Source organism: Cnephaeus nilssonii (genome assembly GCF_951640355.1).
Source record: "Cnephaeus nilssonii genome assembly, chromosome: 17".
Taxonomy (NCBI): Eukaryota; Metazoa; Chordata; class Mammalia; order Chiroptera; family Vespertilionidae; genus Cnephaeus; species Cnephaeus nilssonii.
In genome coordinates, this window is record NC_137088.1 from 27,277,459 (window position 1) to 27,303,949 (window position 26,491).

The 26,491-nt window shown below is 45.0% G+C and overlaps 1 protein-coding gene across 1 annotated transcript in view; it reads left to right on the forward strand.

Moving 5' to 3' along the window:
- Window positions 1-26,006, forward strand: part of LOC307113562 (inhibitor of carbonic anhydrase-like) — a 28,954-nt gene extending 2,948 nt beyond the window's left edge. The window contains exons 3-17 of the mRNA XM_079795324.1: window positions 3,273-3,381; window positions 4,099-4,275; window positions 5,022-5,169; window positions 5,973-6,028; window positions 9,532-9,710; window positions 11,029-11,200; window positions 12,065-12,207; window positions 14,557-14,647; window positions 15,785-15,841; window positions 17,555-17,710; window positions 20,480-20,621; window positions 22,439-22,503; window positions 23,163-23,347; window positions 24,789-24,975; window positions 25,807-26,006. Of these exons, the coding sequence (XP_079651450.1) occupies window positions 3,273-3,381; window positions 4,099-4,275; window positions 5,022-5,169; window positions 5,973-6,028; window positions 9,532-9,710; window positions 11,029-11,200; window positions 12,065-12,207; window positions 14,557-14,647; window positions 15,785-15,841; window positions 17,555-17,710; window positions 20,480-20,621; window positions 22,439-22,503; window positions 23,163-23,347; window positions 24,789-24,975; window positions 25,807-25,841 (1,902 nt within the window). The 3' untranslated portion in view covers window positions 25,842-26,006. The remainder of the gene's footprint in view (window positions 1-3,272; window positions 3,382-4,098; window positions 4,276-5,021; window positions 5,170-5,972; window positions 6,029-9,531; window positions 9,711-11,028; window positions 11,201-12,064; window positions 12,208-14,556; window positions 14,648-15,784; window positions 15,842-17,554; window positions 17,711-20,479; window positions 20,622-22,438; window positions 22,504-23,162; window positions 23,348-24,788; window positions 24,976-25,806) is intronic.
- The last annotated feature ends 485 nt before the right edge of the window (window positions 26,007-26,491 follow it).

Genomic DNA, 26,491 nt, shown 5'->3' on the forward strand with positions numbered 1-26,491 from the left:
ACTGAGCATTGAGTGTCAGGAGTCTTATAGTTTCAGGTCTAACATTAAAGTCTTTAACCATTTTGAGTTTATTTTTGTTCATGGTGCAAGAAAGTGGTCCAATTTAATCTTTTTGTGTGTACTAGTATCTGTCCAGATTTGCCAAAACCACTTATTGAAGACTGTCTTTACCCCATTGTATATTCTTGACTCTTTTGTCAGAGGTTAATTGACCATATAAGCAAGGATTGATTTCTGGGCTCTGTATTCTGTCCATGGATCTATATATCTGTTTTTATGCCAATACCAAACTGTTTTGATTACTATAGCTGTATAGTATAGTTTAATATCAGGGAGTCTGATACCTCTCAACTTATTCTTTCTCAAGATTTTTTTGTTGTTGTCTATATTAAGTGTCTATTCAGGATCTTTTGTGGTTCTCTACAAATGTTTGGATTAGTTGTTCCAATTCTGAGAAGAATGCCATTGTAATTTTAAGAGATTGCATTAAATCTGTATATTATTATATGTAGTCAGGGTATTTTAACAATATTAATTCTTCCTATGCACGAGCAAGGTATATCCTTCCATTTATTTGTATCTTGTTCCATTTCACTTTTCAATGTCTTATAATTTTCAGCATACTTTCTTCCACCTCTTTGGTTAAATTTATTCCTAGTTGACCATTATTGGAGTATAGAAATGCAAAAGATTTCTGATTATGGATTCTGTATCCTGCAACTTTACTGAAGTCATTTATTAGTTCTAATAGTTTTTTAGAATTTAAACATGTCTAATAAACTGTTGCCCATTCATTCACCTTTTGATTTCAACAGTTATATTATTGGGTCTACAAGCCATAGTTTAAATTTTTTTCTTTTTTATACCTGGTAATTTTCTGTTCTACGCTTATCCCTGTGAGTATAGCCTTCATTTGGTACATAACACCAAATGCCACATAGGACTCTCTTCTCCATAACATCGGACAGTTCCAATCTCCACCATCCTTGAAGGTCTGTTTATACCCAGGCATGGTGCCTTACCTTACTGTGGGTTTAGTTATCTGCACCTGGGAGGTCATTTTTTATTTTAATCATCCCTCTCCTGCTGGCTCAGGTTCTTCTCAGAATCGTTGTTGCTCTAGTGGACCCCATGAGTTAGGTATTGGCTCCTTGGTTCCTGAGCCCCTTAGCCCCAGTGATTCCTGCCTGGGATCCTGGGATCTTGGCCCCCAAAGCCCTAATCTCACTGCCTTGGGGAAAGCTCTTGTTTATTTTTATTCTACAGGGTGTGGGGTTGGTGTGGAGAGTCTCTGGAGGTTTCACCTACCTTTTGTGATACCAAGAAAGCCTCAAGATTGTTTCATACCTGGTGTCTAGTTGTGGAATGAAAGGGTCACTTATCCATGTGAAAGTATATAATGGCACTGAGATATACACTTAGAAATGGCTCAATGGCAAATTTTATGTTATGTTTTTATTACAATAAAATAATAAAACAAACCCAATATTAATAAGAAAAGCTAAAAAAGTTTGTTAGACAAATATAGAAGCTTACATTATTATATTTCTTTTAGAAATACTATTATTCTATTGCTTACCAGTAACATGACACAGATCATGGAGCTATATAGCTTCTGCCTTGTAATTTAATGAATAAAAAGTATTCATAGAGTATGATCAAGGGCTTCTAGAAAAATTATTTTGACTAAAGATAACTGAAGCAAGAAAAAGGCAGTACAGTTTATCATTAAGTGTCTAAATAAGAAACAGTGCTTCTCACTTGAAGAGAAAATAAATTCTTGACCTAGTGGGAAAGCACCTATACTATTCAAGTGAACTATTAGTTTGAGGTTGAGATTTAGCAGAAGCAGAAACAAACAAAAAACCTCACAAACCCCATCAAGTAGCAGTATGATAGAAGTGATAACCCCATACTGCCTGGATTCAAATCCCAGCTTCATGGATAGTATGATTTTATATTACTATCTATGTGGCCTGGGGAAGTGATGTACTGGTAAACTTTCTGTGTCTCTATTTTTACTGTGTAAAACGCAGCTGAGTTGGACAGCGGTGAGCTGTGACATGTCTGAGTAGTCCATTATATGAACAACTAGAGGCCCAGTGCATGATTAAATCATGCACGTGTAGGGTCCCCTAGGCCTAACCTGCCATCCAGGCCATATCCACTGCCCCGCAAAGCCTAGCACGCTCCGCGGACACTGCTGGCAGCCTGCTCCCCGCTTTTGATGGCAGGGGGTCTGCTGGTGCCGGAGTGGACACACAGCTCCCCGCTTTTGGTCGCGGGGGAGCTGGGTGTCCGTTGGTGCACCAGGTCTTTCAAAAGCCTCCGGCGGAGGCTTTTGGCCTGGTGCCGGAGCGGACAGACACCCAGCTCCCCCGCTTTTGATGGTCGGCAGTGGGATGTGGGCTCACTGCCCCAGAGGCCCCTTCTGTGCTGCAGCACAGCCATGGAGCAGATGCTGAGCTCGCGCCGCCAGCTCCCCCGCGCCTCCTGGCCAATCGTGGGCATAGCGAAGGTACAGTCAATTTGCATATTACTCTATTATTAGGTAGGATGAGCCACCACAGAAGTAATAATCTTTTAACACTTAGTTCAGAAGCAAGAAACTAAACCCACAGAAACACTGAATCCATGAACAAAAGAAGCCTGCAGTTATCTGGACCCAGGACAGGAAGGAAAAGTACTGAGTACTGAATCAGAGTGGAGAAGAGTATCATCAAACCCCACACCCCCGTAAGGAGGGCTTCACAGTGATGCCTGAGAAGGCCTCAGCAGAGGGCCCACCATAAAGAGGTCATCAAACAAGAGGTCATAAATAGAAGCACCTGGGTTCTCAATGTACACATGTGTAAGAGCATGGCCTGGCAGCGGGCCTGAGTGATTGACTGCAGCCTCCTTCAAAGCCTGCAGTGCCTGGGCTGTGCACCCAGCCTGGTGTGGGGAGGGCAGCTTTCCACCACGAGGCCTGTGAGTAAAGCCTCTGTAGCTCAGGTTGATCCTAGAAGATCACACACAGGTTTCTGCGCCAAGAACCAGACTCCTCACCAGGAAAAAGAAAACCAATCCATGCCTTCCTCTATGTTGGAGGAATAGGAATATGGTGGCCAAACTCTCTCAACAGTGTGGTGGAGTCAAATGAAACGGGTTAGTGTGTGGTCTGGCCAAGTTGATGGCTTTTCTGGCCCCAAACGTCATCCTCACTCACCTGGGTTTAGGCGGTCTTTCCTGGAATTGAGGGCTTCATTGGTGTCTGGTTTGTTCCTTTTCAGGCAAACCTGGCAGATGCTGTGACATTGGATGCAGGTTTGGTGTTTGAGGCAGGCCGAGCCCCCCACAACCTGAAACCTGTAGTGGCAGAATACTATGGGTCAAAAGACAGTAAGTTCTCCCTGGGGACCTGGGAGAGGGTTTGTGGCTGTTGTTCTATCCTGATAGACCCTTGTTCTCTCCGGGTAGACTCTTTTCTTGTTTAGGCAGGTAATGGAGGAGTGTGTGGGCAATGTGGTGCCCTATAAGCCCCCACAGGCACAACTCAGGCCTCTGTGGCTTTGGGCTGGCTGAGGACTGGTGCTGCTGACAGTGATCTCCTGGGCCAGGAAGTGTGTACAGCCTGACCTGAACCATTAGAGTTTAGAGCTGTATAGAGAGTCCTCCAAGAACCACAGGTGCCTCACTCAGAGAAGAGACCACACTGGAGCACACACTCTGAGAGTAACCTGACTATCTCTGGGTCTGTGTCCCTAGGTCCCAGGAAAAACAGGAGGCAAGAATGTGACCTCTGGTTTCCAGGTAGCCTTGGGTTGGTAGGTGTAGGCAGAAAACCTGCAGGGCCAGGGCAGGAAAAATCATTGAGGCCCATGTGCATGTGGCCTTCTTGCCAGTGTTTGCCTGGAGGGTTATACAAATGTCCCCTCTGTGGTCCTTTTCTTCCCTGCAAACCTAGGGAAGTTATTCTGATCTCTCCCTCGTTAGGACCCAACCCAGCATAAGTGTGGCTTGTGGATTCCCCTTTCCTAGTCAGGAGCCCAGCAGTGATGAGCAATGTTTCCCTGAGGCCCAGGTTGTGGGTCTTCCATTCACACTGTCTCTTTGTAGATCCACAAACCAGCTATTATGCTGTGGCCGTGGTGAAGAAGGGCAGCGGCTTCCAGCTGAACCAGCTTCGAGGCAAGAAGTCCTGCCACACAGGCCTTGACAGGTCTGCTGGGTGGAAGATCCCCATGGGCACACTCTATTCCGAATTGCCTAAGCCACAGGAAAATCTTCAGAAAGGTAAGCAGGCAGGAGGGTGTGTGCCCTCAGGCAGACGTCCCTTCTTTAGGTGCCATAGGCCACGCTGAGGTCACTCAGACATGATCAGGTGGTCATGTGTGATGATTCCTGGGGTGGAGGTGGGAGGTTAACCAGCTTTAAACTGGTTGGGTCTGCAACACCGGCAGCCCTTGGGAGGGTTCGGCTGAGTCCTCTCTTCTCTGAGCTCCTGATACCTCAGCAGAGGCTGCCTGGAGTAGTGGGTGGGGAAGGGCATCAGGCCCAAAAGAGGGTTCAGGCAAGACCAAGGTCAGTGGGCCCTATTGCCCACTTCCCTGGGGTGCCTCCTTTCTGTGTTTCCCCTCCTGCTGGAGTATTCTCTGGTGGCCATGTGCTGGCCATGAGCTTGGCATGCACCTGTCCAGGTGGGTCTGTCATCTCCTGGGCATGACTTCCAGAGGAGACTTCTCTCTGAGCTGTTCCAGTGTGACGAGGGAGGGAGGGGGCTGACAGTGACCTAAGCCAGGCCTTGGTTGGTGGCAATCATAGGCCTGGTCCTTGGGGAGGGCGGTGGGAGAAGAGTTGTTAACATGTCCCTTTTTGGAAACCTTGATCTTGACCAGTGAACACACATACGGGCAAGCTGGGCCTGGTAGCTGGGTTTGTTCTGGTCACTCTCTGTTCATGCATGAGCCTGGGTTGGGAGCTGGAATTGTCTTTGGCTGAGCTGGCTCATGCCCTGTGTTCCACATTTCTGTGTTGAGCAGCAGCGGCCAATTTCTTCGCGGGCAGCTGTGTCCCCGGTGCGGATGGGACAGCCTTCCCCAAACTGTGTCAGCTGTGCGCTGGGGAAGGGAATGACAAGTGTGCCTTCTCCCACCGCGAACCGTACTTTGGCTACTCGGGTGCCTTCAAGTGAGTGAGACTCCCTGTTCCTCCCCCTTTCTCTGAAGATGGTGAAACGAAGGCACAGGGATTAGGCAGGGCTGCCCCAGACCACCTAGAGGGTCAGTGTGAAACCCAGGTTCTGAGTGCCTCCTACCATCCTGAGGAGCAGTCTTTTGTGTGGGAGCCCCTCTCGCCTCCCAGTCTGGGGTCTATGTTACCCTCCTGGACCCTCCTGGAGGGTGGAGGGGATAGACCTGTCTCTGGGACTCTGGGATCCACAGACACAGGCTTGGGCTCCCATCTGATTAAAGGCCAGGGTCTCCCAGTTTGCTTCTTTCTGCCGGGGCTTCTCCCTGTGTCTGGGACATGTGCCTGCCTCTCCCCACCTCCCTCTCAGCCCTGTGAAGGCACCTCTCCCTACACTATGCTCAGTAAGAGAAATGGCTACCACTCAAAACCAGGCCAGGAATCCAAGGCTATCCAGAGTTTTGATCCTACACGTAAAAAGCTTTAAACCTTTATTTTTAAAAAAATCTATTGCTTTTGGCTGCCTTTGAAGAAGGTGAGGGTCCTACTTCCACACCATCCCTCCCCAGAGTTGCCTGGGATGTGGCTTACAGGGCTCCTACCTGCTTCAGCCCTGGGCTTGGCTGTGGGGGTTCAGATGCCCCTCACACAGAGCCATCGCCTCTGTGAGGACAGATGGAGGTCTGGGAAACTGGGCAAAGCTCTGTGAGCCTGTGGCCGGAGCAGAGCCTCAGAGGGTCTGCATGGGGAGGGCAAGGCCCTGTCCTGGAGAGTGGCCTGACTGCAGCTGTCCTGTTCCTCAGGTGCCTGCAGGATGGAGTGGGGGAAGTGGGCTTCATGAGACATATGACCGTGGCAGGTAAGTGCTGGATGGAGGAGGAATCACGTGTGTTGCACTCTGGCCAGGGGTCCTGATGTTTGCCTGAAAGTTTTCCTACATCTAGAGATGGGTGATGACAAGATCTTTTTTTTTTTTAAATATATATATTTTATTGATTTTTTACAGAGAGGAAGGGAGAGGGATAGAGAGTTAGAAACATCAATCAGCTGCCTCCTGCACACTCCCTACTGGGTACATGCCCTTGACTGGAATCGAACCTGGAACCCTTGAGTCCACAGACTGACGCTCTATCCACTGAGCCAAACCAGTTAGGGCTGATGACAAGATCTTAATGAAATAGGAGGGTTTCTGTATAAAACACATTTTTGTTATTTGTAAATTGTTCAGTGCTCAATTTGTTCAGTCTATAACTCTACTAATTTTCTGAACATTTAAACATTACTCATTTAAACAAAATGAGTTTCAATAATTAAAGTCTCCCAGTCACTGAAATACCAATTTCACATTTAACCACATTATTCTGAATGCCTCATTACAAATGGCTCCTAAAGGCTTCAAAAATCTGCAGCAAAACCCACACTATCATAATGATTTCAGAACTTATTAGCACACATATAATAAATCTGTTGCAAAAGCTATGTTACTATGGACAATAATTTCTTCTTTGTTTGTATATTTAAAAAGCAAACACCTTTCCAGGGTTTTGGGTAATCTATCAGAAATAAACAAATAACAAAAAAATTTTTCAGACAAGATGAGGGTACAGACTTTGGGTTTTATAACCAATTAAATTTCTTTCCGCTATAGAACACACTATATGACTCAAGATGTTTAAAACCAAGTGTATATGCACTATGCTAGATTCATTTTAAGATTAATGTCTGCTACCTCAGGGAAACTTTAAGTGCTTGCTTTCTACATGGGCCTCAGTTCCTCATAATCTAGTTTTTCTCTAACACGAAATAGGAGTTTCCCGTGTTTTGTTCTCTCGTTCAGCCATTCACAATTCATTGTCTCCTCATTACTACACACTGACCTGGTTTGTTAGCATTTTGGTATGTGATGCATTACTTATTATCAGTAATTTTAATTAGTGGGGTCATCTAGGGGTTTCATCTCCCAGGATCAAGTTGTTCCAAATAATTGTCACTGTTATCTCCTCTGGTTGCTCAAGTTACCACAATTATGTCAGAGGGCAGCGCCTTCTAACACTCACCCTAATGTGTTTAAAACATCCTCACTTTTGTTATCCTACTAGACCATCCCGATTATCTTTGCTGAAAGCCACTTGTCTGCTATTATATAAGACCCCTTATTAAAAATAGAAGTTTATGAGAGATTGTCCACTGGGCTTTAGGGACGAAAATGAGTGTTGGTGGTGAGTGACTGAGGTGGAAAAGTTATTTCTTTCTGAAACTATTAGATCATATTGGGTATTTTAATTCTAACATTATAAAATCATTTAAAAATTTTAATATATTTAAAATGTATTTTCTTCATGACATAACTAATTAAAATGGTAACATTCATAAGAACTCTAATTGTATTCCTTCTCTCTCTCTTTTTTTTTTTTTAAAAAAAGGTATTTTAATTGATTTCAGAGAGGGAATGGAGAGGGAGAGAGAGATAGAAACATTAATGATGAGGGAGAATCATGGATTGCTGCCTCCTGCATGCCCCCTCTTGGGGATCAAGTCTGCAACCTGGGCATGGCCCTGACTGGGAATGGAACCATAACCTCCTGGTTCATGGGACAATGCTCAACCACTGAGCCACACCAGCCCAACCTCCTTCTCTTTTGATAGATTTTATCAACCCCAAAGGCTTTCTGTATGAGTTTGGTAGGGCTGCCATAACAAGTACCTTAAGCAACAGAAATTTATTGTCTCATAGTTCTAGAGGCAGAAGTCCAAGATCAGTAGGTTGGCAGGTTGGCTCCTGAAGCTGTGAGGGAAAATCTGTCCCATCCCTTTCTTCTAGTTTCCAGTATGTTGCTGGCAGTCTCTGGTGTTCCTCGGTTTGTATGTTATCCCAATCTCTGTCTTTCCTTTCACATGGCATTCCTCCTGTTTGCATGTCTGTCGGTGTCCAAATTTCCTCTTTTTATAAGGGAACCAGTCATATGGAGTAGGGCCCACCCACTCCAGTATGACTGCCTCTTAATTACATCTGCAATGACTCTGTTTCTAAATAAGTTCACAATCTGAGGTCCTGGGGATCAGGACTTTAACACGTGAATCTCGGCAGGGGCGCACAGTTCAACCCAGAACACCTTCTAATAGCTAGACGAGGGGAACCAAAGAGCTTGTTTTCCTTACAAGGTTTTCTGGTCCTTCTCTGTACCTATGGAATGCCCTGACCAGCTTCCTCGGCCCCTGTCCATCCCTCACCTGCTCCACCCCTTTCTCTGGTGGGCTCTGTCTTCAGGGGTGACCAGGATTGTCCCAGCATGGCCACATGTCAGCCTCAGATTAGCAAGTTTGATGAGTTACCTAAACTCTCTGAAGCTATTTTCTTTTCTCTAGAATGGGATAGTTGCCCTAGCTGGGTTGGCTCAGTGGATAGAGAGTCCGCCTGCGGATTAAAGGATCCCGGGTTCAAGTACGGCCAAGGGCACATGCCCAGGTTGCGGTCTCCAAGGGGAAGGTGTGTGCAGGAGGCAGCCAATCAATGATTCTCTCTCATCACTGATGTTTCTATCTCTCTCCCTCCTCCTTGCTCTCTGAAATAAATAAAAATATATTTTAAAAAATAGAGAGGGGATAATCACATCAATGGCCTCCTCCAGCTGTTGTGAGGATTAAGTGACAAAGAGCATGGGGCGACTTAAGCACGGTGTTTGGTATGCTGTGAGTGCTCGGTAAATATCTGCTGTCATCTTTCATTTTAGCAGAGCCACAGGGACAGGGGCAGTGGGAGGGCTCCAGGCCAAGCATGCCTCCTAGCCCTGTCTATTCAGTCATCTCTTCTCCCGAGGCCTCAGGTTCCTCATCTGTCTAAAATGCATTTGGAAAAGATTCTCTTTCAGTCCTCTTAGGCTAGTTAAAAGAATGATTGAAGAAGACTGTTTTGGTGATATAAACAAACCTTATTAACACTTCATGATGTGGGCAGTCTCCATTTGGGGGAACTGCAAAATGGGAAGAAAGCAGGAAGCTTTTATAGGCCAAAGAATAAAGAACAAGGAAGAGACACATAGGAAACATCTGATTGGCTGGGGCCACACTGTCAACCTTGTTTGGGCTGAGAAGGAACCAAGAAAGAAGCAGAGAGCCCCGAGTTGGGTTGGCGGCGAGGCCTGGCTGGATACTGCGCTTCTGGCCACGCAGAGCATTACAGGGACATGAAAGTTATCTAAGTTTTGGTTTGCTGACGTGGCATCCTGGGCAGGAGCGGCTCCATCGTGGGCCTACAAGGTTATTTCAACAAGGTCAAGTGGTTTGTGTTTCAGTGAGAAAGGGGGGCCACAGCTGATGTCTCTGCCTACAGTCTGTTGGCTCCTTTGGGCTTTCCTCCCGCAGAGAACCTTGCACGCCAGGCTGACAGGGACCAGTACGAGCTCCTCTGCAGGGACAACACCCGGAAGCCAGTAGACCAGTATGAGGAGTGCCACCTGGGCAGCATCCCTTCCCATGCTGTCGTGGCCCGAAGTGTGGGCGGCAACGAGGACTTGATCTGGGAGCTTCTCAACCAGGCCCAGGTATGAAATCCACTTTCCTCCTTCCTGCTTAGGAGTCACTGCTTGGATTCGGGCACATTCCTTTACTCTCTAATTGCCACTCTGGAAGTCCTGTGGACCACAGCAGGAACCACACCACACCTCCTCTTCACTGACAAGCCAATTAGTCTGTATATGTTATAGACAGCAGAGGCCATAAAACCCTCGCCTGGCATCACCGACCTGGTGGGCCAAAGACTCTGCAGACATTCCTCGTTGTCCCAGTGTGTTCTTTTCGTTCTAAATGGATGCAGGTGTCCCCGCTCCATGAGGTGCTCCCCTGTTATCCTATTGGCATATGACCTGCCCTCCTGACTTCCCTCAAGCGTATAACCCTCCACGAGCATTCCTCTCTGTCCTGTGTTGGTGGCAGTCTCTCTCAGCCAGCTCTCATTCATCACCCGGTCCTAGCCCTGTCGGTGCTCTCTGCCCAGCACTGGGGGATCAGAGATGAACTAGACAAAGACCTGCCCTTGAGTTGCTCACAGAGAAATGTGGACACATTCAAATTATCAGGAGGTGGGATGGTACAACCTTGGGGACATGGATTATGTACTTTTCGGAGAACAGAAGGACTCATTTGCAGGATGCATCTGGGAAGGTTCTGGGACCCCAGGGAATAAGCTATGTGCACCCCAAGGAAGTATGGAGGTTTGCCAGAGAAAGCAGCGGGTGACATTTTATGCAAAACAAAAAGCAGACAGACATTGGAAAGAGTGTGTGAGTAGGTGCTGCTGTCAGGTACAGCCAGGAACAGCGTTGGGACCGTCAGTGGGAGTCATAGGTCAAGGGCCCTTTGTTTTTGCCAGAAGGGGGAAAGAACTGCTTGAGATCCTCAGTGGTGGGGGGCGGGCCCAGGACTCCTGACTTCCAGCCTCGATGGCAGAGTGCTGGATCACCAGCTACTCAGGATGAAGACCATCGGAGCCACTTGGGAGAACCAGGCAGCCAGGACCGTGGCAGCCTTCACTGACTGCCCATGGGAACACGGCATTGGAGAGGGGCAGTTGCCTGGCAAATGATGACCCCAAACCTGTTTGTACAGATCTGAGGGGCAGCCCCTGCAGTTTCCCTGAGTCCGTGCTAGGCAAACAAGCTGGGATTTGGGGAAAGCATTCCATGGAGGGAGACCTGAGAACCCCATGAGCCACAGGGGCTTCTGAGGGCCTTGGCCACTGTCTTCTCTCTCAGGCACTCATTCTTTTTCCCCTTTCTGTTCTTAAATGGTTTGGGGTTTGTTTTCCCTTTGCTACTCTATGCCAGCATCCCTCCTTCACTGTTTCTTTTATCCTTCTAACAGGAATATTTTGGAAAAGACACGTCAGCAGACTTCAAGCTCTTTGGCTCTCCTTATAGGAAGGACCTGCTGTTTACAGACGCTGCCCGTGGGTTTTTAAAAGTCCCACCTAAGATGGATGCCATGCTGTACCTGGGATATGAACATTTGTCTGCCATTCGATCTCTAAGGGGAGGTGTGTAAGGTCCTGGCAGGGCAGCGGGCAGGGTGGGGGTCATAGAGGCTTTCCTGGTACCTGCAGGCCTCACCTGACCCAGCCTTCACTAGCCTGCAGAGCTCAGGGGAGTAGCAACTACACTGGGTTTTAATGAGGGGAGTTTCTGTTGAGCTGGGGAGAAGACCTAGCTTACCTTTAGATTATGGACTACTTGAATTAATGATGGTTCTGGCTTCTTTGTATTAACCAGAGTTGCCCCACCCAACCAACAGGTCTACTAGTATTTGACAGGTGAAATAGCCCATCCTAACCTGAAGTGGGGACATGGCCTCTGCCACCTTCAGGAGAACTAGAATTTTAGAGGGTTTTAATCCAGCTCCTGTCTTCCTCCAAATTCCTATGGTCCGTTTCTTCCTTCCTTCTCTCTTTTTCCCCCTCCATTTAGTCAACCAATAGTTATTGAGCATCTACAAAGCCACTGTGTTAGATGTGGGCATACCGTGGTGAGTAAAGACACTGGGCAACAGGAGAGCAAGCAGGCCACCCAGAGCAGAACACACGACTGCCCCCTGGGGAGCGCTCCCTGGATGGGAGAACCCAGTCCTGTAAGAGAGGGCTCAGAGGCCTTCCCTGGGGAGGTGATGCCTGAGAAGGTGAGGTCAGGAGGGAGGTTAGGGTTGCTCTGCCTTCACGGCTCTTTCTGAGAACTGAGTTCCCATTTCTCCAGAGGGTGATAGGCAGGGATGAGTGGTGATATGGGCATGTGACTGCTGATGTCGAAGAGGACCTCATTGGGCAGCCACTCTGTAGCTGGTGGCACTAAATTCCCAAACAGTCCTTGGAGCTTCCTTTGAACCCCTGGTTCTTCTCTACCTGTCCTAGGTGGAGAAGGCTCACAGATGGTGAAGTGGTGCGCAGTGGGCCCCCATGAGAGTGCCAAGTGTAACGAGTGGACTGTCATGAGTGGTGGCATCTTAAAGTGCACCACAAAGCAGATCACTGAGGACTGCATTGCTGCCATTGTGGTAAGGGAGGCCCTGTCTCCACAGCTGAGTTCAGACACCCACATATGTAGCTCTTCTGAGGAGACTTCCCAGACACCTCCCCATCAGCCACGAGGCTGAGATGCAACTATTATGTTGCATCTTTCCCACTCTCCAGAGCCCCATCCCACTCCATCCCATGGACCCCTCTGGCTCAGGGCCGGGCCGAAACAAAGAGCCAGCCCAAGGCTCAAACTCATTTGGTGCTCAGCTCTGGTGACCAGGGAGCTCTGAATGGTGTCCTACCTAGGACCTGTGGGAAGTGGGATGACATCCCAGGGTGTGGTCAGGGCCCTTGTGGATTGTGAAAGCAAATCAACCTTTTCAGTCCTTTAGTTGAACATTTAATATTTTTCTGGTGATAAAAATATTACATGTTGGAAATGAAAAATAAGTATCATTCAAAACTTCATAACTCAGAAATAATTACCACATAATTTTTGAGTTATGAAGCTCATTTCTATTTCTCTATGAACAGATAATGCTTTTGTGATTAGAAAAAAAAGATAAATAAAGGACAAAAAATTGACAAACTTTGGAGGCATACAGTCTATCTTAGGAAAAAAAATCCTAATTTTGGTAAACTTACCTGGGACCAACCCATAAGATTAAGATCTTGCAATTTCTACAGCCTCCTAACTTTGTCAATTATAAGGATTAAACTGATTTGATTGCTCATAATATTACCTGGCATATAAATAAATGTTAGTTATGTTATAATTACTTAAATTCTTGGGCATAATTGGTGTACTTTCTTAGGTAATGAAATACTCATTTAAAATGTTTTAATGGCTGCATAATATTCCACCAAGTATTTCTGCCTCAATTTATTTAACCAATTTCTAAATGTCTATATTTGAATTATCTCCAAATCTTTTGCTATTATAGATATTATGGGAATGAAGATTTTTGTTCTTTAATCATCAATATTTCTGAGTATGCCTTTAATACTAATGACAGCTAATATTTATGACCTCTTAACTTGCACTAATTCATTTTATCCTCATGATAAGCCGATAAGATAGACGTTTCACCCATTTTATGGATGAAAAAATGTGTGCAGAATAGTATTTAAGGATGTATCCCTTGAAGTAATCAGATCCCAGAGGCTGTGTGATATAGTGGTTATGAGCAAAAGTTGAGGAATTAAACTACCTAAGTTTAAGTCCTGGTGACCATCTATTGGACAAATTATTTAACCCCTCTCTGCTTCAGTTTACATGTATTAAAGAGGGAAAATTATACAACCTACCTAATTGGATTTTATGAGGAATATATGAAGTAACCACTGCAAAGTGTTTAGAAAAGGTCCTGACACATATAGGGGCTTGGCAAGTTTTTCCAGTAGAGTTTACTGTTTTAAGTAGATTTTTTTTTTATAGATTTCTAGAAAGGCAGTTAACAGGTCAAAAGCAAAGAGTATGTGTGTGTCTATGTGTTTCTTTCTTTCTTTTATTTTTTATTTTTTTTATTGTGTGTGTGTTTCTTTCTTAATGACCTTATTTGTGACTGTAAGTATACATTTTTTGCTCTGTTGGGAAAAATTATCGATTAAAACTATACATTAGTTATTACAGGAATACCTCATTTTATTGTGCTTTGCTTTATTGCACTTTGTAGATACTGGATTTTTTTTTAAGGCAAGATTAAGGCTTGCTGAAGGCTTAAATGGTAGCATTTTTTTTTTTAGCAGTAAAGTATTTTTAAATTAAGGTATGTGCATTTTTTTTTTTAGAAATGATGTGTTTCACACTTAATAGACTATAGTATAGTGTAAACATAACTTTTCTATGCAGAGGGAAACCAAAAAATTCGTATGACTTGCTTTATTGCAATATTTGATTTATTGTAGTGGTCTGGAACCAAACCACAGTATCTCTGAGGTATGCCTGTAATTAATTATTTAAGTAGTGAAATTAATTATGTACTGAAATCTTTGCTGTGTCAGGGCTCTAGGTATACTGCCAATGGAATTATGGGACCAGAACTAAACTCTGCCATACAAAAGAAAATGTGTTCCCTAGAAACAGATAAATGCAGTCATTGAGTCTGGCATGTGGCTTATTGAGCAACAATGGTATAGTGAAAGTACTATGAGGGCATGGATCTCATGAGAGGCCAGGGAGCCTGACCTGGGTTGGGCTCTTTCTCCTGGTCAACAGGCCAAATGCACATCCAGTTTTCTAAAACTGTGTTTACGTGGCAGAAGCTTTGGGTTATCCATGATTTGGTTAATCACAAGGACATGGAACATGAAGCCAGCGGGTTGGAAACCTCTGAGACAGGATAACAAGCTCACTGTTGTGCCACTGATTTATTTCCTACCCTCAGAAAGGAGACGCTGATGCCATGAGCTTAAATGGAGGATTTATCTACACGGCGGGCAAGTGCGGTCTGGTGCCTGTGCTGGCAGAGAACTACAGTAAGTGGAGGGAAGTGTCTCTGACTGTTTTATTCCCTCTGGGCCACGGACTTAGAAATGAGGACATAATTTAGTTCACTGTTGAGATAATAACTCTCGCTAGAGTGTAGGAAGCTAGTGGATAACATCCCGTTTTCTGAATGTCAGGACCAATTAAAGACAGATATAAGATTTAGGCAAAAAGAGGTAAAAGTAGCATCTTTATTACTGAGAATAGTGATGGGGAGGGCATGGTGTAGAGCTGGCCGCAGTGCTTGCCAAAATGCCCTTGAGTTAGAGTTGCCCACTAATTCAGGAGAACAGGTCTGCTGGATCATCCCATGGCTGAGGGCAGAGGAAAACATTTTGGCAGAGGTGAGAAGCTCTAAACCACCTCTCTCCACTATCCTCAATAATGAAAGAAGGGGCTGAGACACATGTGCCTAGATCCTTCTGCCAAATTATCCAAAATTAACTCATGCCAGCGGCACTGGAAGACTGGGGGGGTGGGGCTGAAAGGTCATGTTCTTTAGTGGGGATCTGTCCAAATGAAAAAATAGGACTGGAGAAGAGGATTTCACCAGTATCATTTGTTAAATACCTCATCTGCTAGGCAGTGAGCAAGAAACCACGCATTATCCTTCAAAACAAGACGACTCTGTAACACAAATAGTGGTATGTCAATTTTATAGATGTAAAAACGAAGGCTTAGAAAAGTTAAATGTTGTGTCCAAGGTAGAATAAAGACTGCATCGAGGTCTTTCTGACTCTATGGATTGGTTCTGTGTTCTCTAATATAGCAAGAATATAATGATGAAAGATGTCAGGATGACTTGAATCCCATAGGAAATGCAAAAAAATCTTTGTCAAGATCTTCAGTGGTCCCTTTGAAAGGGCATCTCATTTCCTTTCTCTGCATCTGACCAAGTATTGGGGAGATTCTGGGATGAAACCTGAAGTTCAAATGGCAAAGATCAGGGGGAAAGGGGTAAAATGGGACTGCAGAATCTTAGCTTGTTAATGACCAATGAAAACCTGCTAGTTGGTGTTTCTCTTCATTTTACTCTTAACTCGTATGATTGAACAGCTCATGTCTTTGGGATATGTTTGTGGGAATTTAATGTCATATACCTCAATTGTTTTTCTTTTTCTTTTTAGTGTCCCAAGATGGCAAAGAGCAGCTTGGTCCTAAGTGTGAGAATACACTCACGGAAGGTGAGTTAGAATCAGTAACACTGGGGTTCAAGAATAAAGGCCTGTTCTTAGGAAAAGGGTGAGGAAAACCTTAAAAATAAACAAAAGTTACTAGAGTTGTAACAAAAAATAAAGGAGAAGATGACACCACAGTTACTTGTTAGAGAGCAAATCTATCCTGAAGCTGTAATAGTAATGACTATTCATAGGGTACTCTACAGTTGACAGGTCTCCTGCTTGCACTATCCCTATTTCCTTTCCTCAGCAATCCTCTAGTATGTGGGCATCGTTGTCCCATATTATGTAGATGGGGAAAGTGAGGCTCAGGGCCACACAGCCAGGAAGTGGCTGCAACCTGGGCTTGAGAAGAGGTGGCCTGACTGGAACCCTGTGCCCCTCCTGACCAACCACACTGCTCCTTGACACATGCTGCCTGCCCACCTCAGCACGAAGGTCTGTACTGGGGCAGGAGCCCATTCCTGACTTGTCTGGGGCCTTGTTGTTAATGAAGATGAGGAGGAAAATTAAATCACTCTTAGCTTTTAGCCAGCTGGATTTGAATAGCAGAGGAGTCCATCTCGTCTTTAGAATAGGAGAGCAGGTGACAAGTTCTCCCATCTGTGTCTCCACATAGGCAGAGAGGGTCTGTATCTGTATGTGAAGTACTAATCTTGGGCATTAGCTTAAGCAGGGGTTCTCCATCTAGGGTAGTACCTGGACCAGATGCATCAGCCTCACCTGAGAACTTCTTAGAAATGAAAATTCTTGGACCCCACTCCACATCTACCGAGTCAGACTCCAAAGATGGGGCCACTGTCCTGTGTACAATTCTATAATACATCATCTGTGTATTGTATTGTGTGTTCACCACCCCAAGTCAAGTCTCCTTCCATCACACATTCTCTTCTAATTCTTCAGATTTATGATTCTAATCTTATTATAAATTCAGCTTTGCAGTTTAGACTTTACTCAATAAGCACAATTCAATTACATAATTTTGGGACAGGAATCCATGAACTATCAATGGTGTTCCCATTAGAATCTGGAATAAGACAAGAAGGCCCACTCCCACCAAAGATATTTGGCATTATTTTGGAAGTGAATGCAGTAAGTTATATATATACATATTTTTTTTAAATATTGGGGAATGAGAAATTAAATTATCATTATTAGAAAATGTTATTGTGAACCTAGAAAATCAGAGACTTAACCTTAAAAAAGAAGTCATTAAAGCTCAATTTCTATTCAATAGAAATATTTAAACAGAAACACACTCTTATGTACAAAGATTTAGGGGAAAATGGGTCACAATGTAAATGCCTACCAGTAGGGGGATCATAAAATACGTACTTCCACACAGTGGAACATAACTTAGAGTCAACCAATAAATAGCACGAGGGAGCTATATTGATTTCTACTGAATCAAAAAGGTCCACAGTAGATCTTTAAAAAGGTTCAAGTAACTCACAGAAAAGAATGTACAGCAGGATTCAGTTGAAGTATGAAGTGTGTGTGTAAATACTTGTGAATGTATGTATGTAGACACATCAGGAGCGTCATTCTGTTTGGCCCAGGACTAATAATGACAGTTATTTGCAGGGGCTTCTGCTAGAGTGAGGTACGGGATTCAATCTATTCCCCCTCCCTGGAGAGAGTGGCAGGCAGGGGCTAGCTGCAGCAGTTCTAGGAGGGCCCTGGAGCTGCTGAAATTGATCTTGGTATCTCTGTTGCAAGGCCACTACGCTGTGGCAGTGGTTAAGAAATCAGATGCCGACCTCACCTGGAACTCTCTGCGAGGCAAGAAGTCCTGCCACACCGCAGTTGGCACTTCTGCGGGCTGGAACATCCCCATGGGCTTGATATACAACCAAACGGGGTCCTGCAAATTTGGTAAGTGTGTTCTGGGAGGTGGTGTGGCAGCCCCTTCCTTGGGCCTGTCTGTGGAGGGGACAAATTCAGTTCAATGAATAGCAAGGGGTGGCACAAAGTGGCTGGACAGACATTGTGGGTGAACTTCACACGTCCCTGGGCAAGTCCTCCCCTTTCTCCTCACCTCCTTGCCTCCAAGGAAGAGGCTTGGCCCAAAGGGCAGACCTTGGGGAAAGGTCTTTATGTCGTGCAGCTGGCTCAGGGAACAGGCCCCGGGTTGCAAAGCAAGAGTGTGTGTGTGCGCGCATGCATGTGTACATTATTTCCCCAAACAAACTGGCTGCTTTTTAAAATTGAAAACCTTACACCAGGAGGTCCTTAAGTGCTTTAACTTTCACTTTCATCCTCATATTTCTTAGGTCCCGGTATTAGTCGTTTTAGCAACATTCTTGCTATACCTAAAAGACTCCTGCTCCCCTGCTTTCCCAGCCACCTGACACATCCCAGCCCTGTGTGAACCCACCACCTGCTCTCTTCTCCCTCTGCACTGAGCAGCTGAGCATGGCTGGAGAATGTCCGGGCGGAACCATTCCTTCCACTGGAAATGCCCCAGATGCTGGCCTCAGCACTCCCACTGCTTCTCTGCTCCACATCTCTACACTTCCCAATAATTATCCCAATGTTCTAACTGTCCACACACCTCCACCCACACCCGTCTACCACCTTTTCTCAGCAGACGCATCTGCACCTGCAATAGGCAACTGAAACTGCCAGAAGGGTCCCCCCCACCCTCGACATTCCAATGACAAAGCTGTGGCCTCCTGATGGCTGTATCTGCTCAGCTTCCCTCCACAACCCAGCCCATCCCTCTACCTGCAATCGGGTGTGAGCCCCTCCCCTGTTCCCCTCTGCAGAGCCCCATACCCTCAATCAGTACTTGCCCCTCTGGTATATCCAACAGTTTCTTTCAACATGTGAACACACCCAATGTCTTCCATCTTTACAAATCCCCCCTCTCCCAACATTCTCCTCCAGCTCCTCTCTTCTTTCTCTGCCCCTTTTCTCCCAGACTTACTAGAAGCCTGGCCCGAGCCACTCACCTCCCACCCACTCCCTGCCCTCTGGCTTTCTGCATCATTCCACACGAAGAACTCTGGTCAAGACTGCATGACCTACCAGTTGCTTAATTGGAAGGGCGTGCTCCAGTCCTCTTCTACATGACCTCTCATTCTTCAGATCACCCTAAAACACTTATCTCCTGGCTTTTGTGGACACACACTGGCTTGGTGTTTCTCCTACCTCTTCAAAGTCCCCCTTTCCCAACCTGGTTAATAAATGTTTGAGTTGCTGAAAGCAACTCTCCCCCCACCCTTCAAACCCATGCCTACAGCCTTGATTGCCATTTAAACAAATATTGTATGTAGGGAGTTAGGCACATAGCCAGCACTAGATAAATGTTTGCTGCTATTAATATTATGCCTATATGTTGATACTATCAAGTTTTTGTCCCTAGCACAGATCTCTCCTTGACCTCCAGATCTGTATATATGAACTGCCTCTTTGATATTATCTGCTTAGATATCTCAAAAGCACATTAAGTTCAACATGCCCCAAACGGAATACATCATCTCTGCCGAGCCTGGTCCTGCCCCTGAGCTGCCTAGCTTGGTGGAGGACCCCACAGTCCATCCACTTGTCCCAGCTGGGAACCTGGGAGCTGCCATCCTCCACGCACCCATCCATCACTAGTGATCTGTTTCTCTCCTCTCCACCTCCCTCCCTCCCCTTTGTGCTACTCTAGTCCAAGCTGCCCTCATCTCCCCTTGACCACTGCAGCAGCCTGCTGCATGCACCCACATCTGCCCTCGATTCCATCCACCCTGTTGCCAGACCGTTCTTTGCAAAGAGCAGATCTGACTATGTCCTGGCCAGGACTGTCTAAAGCCCTTCAGACGCTCCCTATTGCTCTAACAATAAAGAACAAATCTATACCAAAGTGTAGGAGGTCACATGTGGTCTGGATCCCTGCCCCTACCCACTCACTCTTGCTGTGGGTGGGCCAGGCTCAGAGGCCTCCATTAAGCTCTCTAGGCAGTTTGCCCCTCACCCCCAAGCCCTGCCCTAGGCCTCTGCAGATGCTGCTTCCTTTGCCCTTTATTGGGTAATTCCTATTCATTCTTCATCTCTCGACTTGAGGCCTCTTTCTGACTCCCAGGTCTGCACGGGGTTCCTTTATGTGCAGCCTATGGGATCATATTTTCCCCCCGGAGCAAGGGGAGAAACAAATTCACTGTGTGATTACTTGGGTTATGACTGCTGCTCCATAGAGTTGGGTTCAGGAGGGTAGGTCCTCACTGTGGTGCCCTGGAGCCCACCCAGCACAGGGCTTGGTGGCTGGGCCTCACAGGCCCCTTCTTGGACTTGGAGTCATGATGGCAGACCCTGTAAAGAGGAGAGGGCAGCAGAGGTCGGAAAACTGTGGGACATGTTTTCCAATTTTGCCCACTCTTAGGATTAAATCTATGCCTGCTCTTCCTAGGACACAGGAATGCCAGGACAGGGTGGATTTTTGTGAGCTCACAGACCCTTGTTCCAACTTCAGCTAGTCCTCCTTCACTTCACTCCAGTTGCAACTCAAAAAAATGTTTCATAAGGTTCCTATTTTGAATAATATGATGCCAGATACCTGAGTGTGTCTTTACATCATTCAGGCAATTCTAGGGACAAAAACCTGAGGCTTTCTTGCTAACACAGGCAGGAAGAGCTGACCTCCTGTTTCCTCCTGCACAGATGAATTCTTCAGTCAAAGCTGTGCCCCTGGGTCTGATCCAGAGTCCAGTCTCTGTGCTCTGTGTGGTGGCGGCAGCAATGCGGCCCACAAGTGTGCTCCCAAAAGCCACGAGAAATACTACGGCTCCAGTGGGGCACTCAGGCGAGTAGTGTCTGTGCACCTCTAAGAACCAATAATTTTTAAATAAAATTATACAAAGGGAATGTTTTTCTAGATATAAAAAAAAATCACATAACAGTATATAATACTGTAATACTGTGATCCATACAGGCTGATTTATGCGCAAGAATGACAAATAAACCAAAGGAAGATAATATACTTACAAGACAGATACATAAACATATTATATTTGGTTTGTAACAAAGATGACTTTTCAAATCACTGGGGAAAGGCTGAACTTGAGGGATCAAATAAAAGGAGTATGGCAAACTGGCTTCTGGATCTGGTGGCAGCAGATTCAATAGCCAGTCAGTCCTCTAAGCCAACTGGCAAGGGTCAGTGAGTGAGGGTGGTGTGAAGGGCGATTGATGGTAAGAGTGATGATTCCTTTTAGCTGCTTGGATGAGAGGGGGAGAGAGACCCATTGCTGAGGGCTGTGTGGCATCAATGCAGGGCTTACTGTTTTTCTAAAAATAAAAGTATGAATGCTGATGATAAGAACTCAGTGAACAGGGAGGGAAAGGCTTCAATTATATAAAAGGAAGAGGATAATCACAGCAGAAAGTGCCCGAGAACTGGGCGGGGATGAGAGCACCTGGGAGGACACTTTTGCTGGAGGGCAGGAGAAGAGCACTGGAGACTTGGACTGGTAATTGGGCAGAAGGATGCTGAAAGATAGCCCAGCAATGATTTCGGTGCTTCTCTGGGAAGTAGGAGCACATGCCGGAGTATGAGTGTTGGGGAGAGACAGAGGTTTCCGGGAAGTGGGAAACATTTTGAAGCCATTGCTCTATAGAGTGGGGAGGTGACTGTCGTAAGCACTAGTTCTCACACTCAAGCACAAATCAGAATCTCCTCAAGGGGTTGTTAAAACACAGATCGCTGGGCCCTGTCCCCATAAGTTTCTGATAGTAGGTCTGGGGTCCGAGAATGTGCATTTCTAAGTTTCCAGTTGGTACCCATGCTACTGGTCCCAGCTCAAGCTTTGAGAACCACAGGTCTAGAATAGAGCAAGGAGAACAGGAATGCCTAAGTGAAGTTCATCATTGGGGCGGTCTCTGGTCTACCTCACTGCTGAGGTGCAGACACACCTGAGGCAGATGATCATGCTCATTTGGGACTGGGGTTGTAGGAAGGGGGACTAAAGGAAAGAAACGGGGCAAGCGAGCTTAGGAAAACTGAATGGGAGTAATAACCCTAGCCAAGTATAGAGAGACCTGATGTTAGGAGAGAGAAAACTGGAGAGGTGCTCCTCATAATTAATAATTAATAGCAATTTACATCTGACAATGTCATAAAACTGATGTTAATGTGAACATTTCTCATAAAGAATGCACCTTAACCACAAACATTTTTCAGGGGATTAAGTGAGAACAAGTATCTAGTGATGCACATTAACTTTTATTAAGGCTGAGTAGACATATGGGTGTGATAATACTCCTTCAAAATCACATCTTTCATGCTGATTTTACTCTCTGATGTGAACTTTGATCCACCCAGAGAGTCATTCTTGAATATCCCTGTTAATAGGAGAATACGAGTTTCTCCTCTGGAAAAACTGATCAGCGTCCAAAAATAAGGAGCATTAGAAACTAAATAAGCAGATTTTTAAAAAACGATTACATTTCTCCTCTAATTCCTGGGGACAGCCCGGCATTACAGCTGTGTGTGTGGAAGTGGTCAGCGTTAGATGTGCCAAGCGGCCTGGGTGGAGGGGTGGGAGGCTCTCAGGGACTCCCTCTCGGTGTCTCCCCCCCCTCCTGTTGGCCCTCCTCACTGACCTGGCCCTTGGTGTGCAGGTGTCTGGTTGAGAAGGGAGACGTGGCCTTCGTGGAGCACCCCACAGTCCTGCAGAACACAGACGGTACGTGCCCGCTCCGTCCTTTCCTCCCTTGGAAAAATCTGAGTTTCTCATGGGAAATCACTCCCCAGTTGGGCAGTCAAGAAAGTGTCATTAAGACTCTAGTGACTTTGGCCCTAACATTTTTTTTTATTTAGGGAATGAGAAAATTCTTCATGTCCAGTCAGACTTGACAGGGTTGGTTATCACACTGGCCTTGAACCCAGATGACAAACATATGGAGGATGCAGTCCATCTGAGCACGTCTGGCTCTGTTGATTCATAGGCATCCTGACATATTCTGGATACATGTTTTTAAGTTATATATATTCAAAATATATTGTCCATTTATGAAAAATATTGCCTTTTTACTTTCTTAATGATGTCTTTTTATGAACAGACATTTTTTATCTTAATGTAGTCCAATGTATCAATCTTTTCCTTCTGGTTAGTGCTTTTTCATGTCTGTTTAAGAAATCTTTGACTTTAACAGGGCTGAGAAAGCACTAACCAGAAAGGTAATGAACTTATGAGTTTATGAACATTTCTCTTCTGTTTTATTTTCAAAGCTTTATTGTTTCTCTGTGTCTCTGTGATTCTCCGAGACATGGGTGGTCGGTCACATCTCCCAGGTGGGGCACCTCGATGAAAGCTATAGGTTGTCCTGGTTTCTCTCTCCCCAGGAAAAAACCCTGAAGACTGGGCTAAGGATCTAAAGCAGAAAGACTTTGAGCTGCTGTGCCTCGACGGCACCAGAAAGCCTGTGACCGAGGCTCAGAACTGCCACCTAGGCATAGTCCCAAATCATGCTGTGGTCTCAAGGAAAGATAAGGCAGATTCTGTTCGCAGAATGCTCTTCAATCAACAGGTATGGCAACTGCATGCTCAGCTCACTTACAGACTTGCACAGACACACCCCAGCCCAGCCTCACCCTCTTCCTCCCTGGGCAGTGGAACTTGATTCTTGCAGCCCTTCCTCTGATGAAAGCGGAAGGCTGCTGGCTGTGTTCACTTCTTGCCCTGGGCCATCTAGGATAGCACAGTGGATTGGAAAAGCCTCGGACATGTGGCCATCTGAAGTGTCTCACCAAGACTCATTCATCTTTCTGAGCAGAGTCATAGTACCTCTTGGGCTTGTTCTGTCACAGACATAAGGGAGTTAGTTAGCTCAGTGCCCTTCACACTAGGCTGAGCCATATGGGGGAAAAGAAGAATGGAGGTTACTCTATCTGATCTAGGTAGATCCCAATGTGTTTCCTGAACCTGGCAAGCTGAACACTGTTTTAGGATTCATGAAAGTTATAAAGCCAACATTCAGATAATTTATGACCTTTACAGGTAGCCCCAAAGGGCTGATCCTATTGAGTAGCCGGCATGCATAAATCAAGTAGGGGAAACCCAGAGCCTTGTCGAGTAATCCATGTCTTGGCACACGCTGCCCACGCATTCCAGCTAAAGAACAACTCAGGGAGAGCTGGCAAAACCTGAGGCTCTTGGTCACAGACTTGTGAAAGGATGGGGTCCCATACAGGGTAAGCTGCCACCTTGGTTACAAGGGAAGTGGACAAAGGAAGAGGGAAGGAGAAGAAAGAGATGGAAATGGTCGGGTATCTGGGGCAGATCCAGAGAATAGAAGAGGCAAGGTAGCAAGGGTTCCAGGAAGCAGCAAGACATACATTGCCCTAAGCGGTTTGGCTCAGTGGATAGAGTGTCAGCCTGTAGACTAAAGGGTCCCAGGTTCAATTCCGGTCAAGGGCATGTACCTTGGTTGTGGGCATATCCCCAGTGGGGGGGGGGGGGTGCAGGAGGCAGCTGATCGATGTTTCTCTCTCATTGATGCTTCTAACTCTCTCTCTCCCTTCCTCTCTGTAAAAAAATCAATAAAATATATTTTTTTAAAAAAAGACATACAAGTATGACCCAGGAAGTTGAAAACACCAATGACTGGCGGAATAGTGATACAGTGGCAAACTTGGAGCTCTTTCTACTTAGCACTTGCTTAACATACATCATCTCACTATTTAGTGTTATTTCCATTTACAAAAGAGTTAACTGAGGTTTAATAAGCTCAGTAAAGAACTGCCCTAAGGTCACATGACAAGGAAGAGCTAGGGCCAGGATTTGAATCCAGAGACCATGCTTTTTGCTATTTTCCTATGGTGCCTCCAAAAGGGTTGATGTTCCAGGTTTCCTAGGGGCTGGAGCAGAGCAGTCCAGGAGACTCAGGTCTTTTGAGGCAGAATACACAACCCTGTGCTCTCTGGCACTGCCGGTCACTCACTGTCTGTCTGTCTGTCTGTCTGACCCAGGAGCTCTTTGGAAGAAATGGGTTTGAGTATATGATGTTCCAGTTGTTCAGATCTTCAACTAAGGACCTGCTCTTCAGTGATAACACAGAATGTTTGGCTAACCTTCAGGACAAAACAACTTATCAAAAGTACTTAGGACCAGAGTATCTTACAGCCATTGCTAATGTGAGGCAATGCTTACCCTCTGGTGAGTAGAATAAAACACTGAGAAGCAATAATGTCGGGGGCCAGATAAACATGTTTGTATTAAGGACCATTGCTGCTGAGCCCTGGGTAGGTACTAATAGGAGCACAAAGATTCAGAGGGCTTGCTCCTGGCCCTGCAGGAGGATTCAGACTCACCAATGAGGTGACTCAAAAAGAACAATATGAGACACTAGCTGAAAAAAGGCCAAAGCATTTGAAGGAGACAGAACGTGCAACAGAACTTGAGATCATTTGGAAATTGAACTTGTTTATATATATATATGTGTGTGTGTGTGTGTGTGTATACATATACATATATATATATATACACATATATATGTGTGTGTGTATATATATTGCTAAAAAATAAAAATGTATGTATTTGAGCACTTCAAATGTAGGGAGAAGGTTGGGAATGACACGTATATACCACTCAGAGGATCAATTTTCAAAGATTTTAAGTAAAATGTAAAAATAATAATAGAAATAAAAAATATAGTTAACATGATAGTAGGTCCTTTCTATCTATAATGGCATAGATGCCTCAAAAAGAAGTTAAGTTGGAGAAATAAAATTAGGGCTTGGATAACCCAATTATTGGATGTGTACCTGAATTTTTGTTGAATTATTTCATGTGTTGTAGATAATGAGAGCAGGAAAGGAAGGACAATGTAGGTGGTTAAGTATAGTACTGACATTACTGAGGGGAGAGAGTGTTAGTTTTTAAAAAATCTTTACTGCCTACTATTTGCTTTTAGAAAATAAGAACAGAATTGTGTTGAGTAAGTACAGGCAGCACCTGAAGGTCTTTCTCTCATGTTATGCTCCACAGGACTTATCGACGCCTGCACCTTCCCTGGAAGTTAAAAAGTGATCAAAGTGGGCAACTGCAGAGATGCTCAGAGCCTGCAGATATGATGGGGCCACATTCTCAATTGTTTGTATGTGGGTCTGTGTTAAAATCTTTATAATTATGTGCTATACCTGATGCAAAAAATTAAAATGAATAAAAAGTATTGCCTTCTCAGAAAACTTCCTTAAATATTCTCACATTTTTTGGAGGGGAGAAAACTATTTCTTTGTACTAGCACTGTGCTTCTGATTTTAAATTGTACCCTAAAAGCTCATTCCCTTCCTACTTTTTGATTATGCTACCCAAGAGTCAAGTCATTTAAATAGAATTTATGCAACAAATCTGTCTGAAGGGAGTCTGAGTGGTGATTATGCATCAATGTGTGTAGTATCAAGTACTTATATAATAAAAACAAAGGATAAGGAATGAGTTTATTTTAAAAATATTTTTAACATTTAAATTTTACAATGTCAAGTGGAATCAAACTCCTGATTGAGATTAATTGAAATATATTAAAAGGATTGCAAGAATCCAATCCTACTACCCTTTTATGGTCAACTTCCTGAAGATGTGATTTATACTCATTTCTTTTTAGTCAGTTTCTTATAGGAGATTTTGCCATACCTACCTATAAATATATAAAAGCCTAATATGCACATTGTCC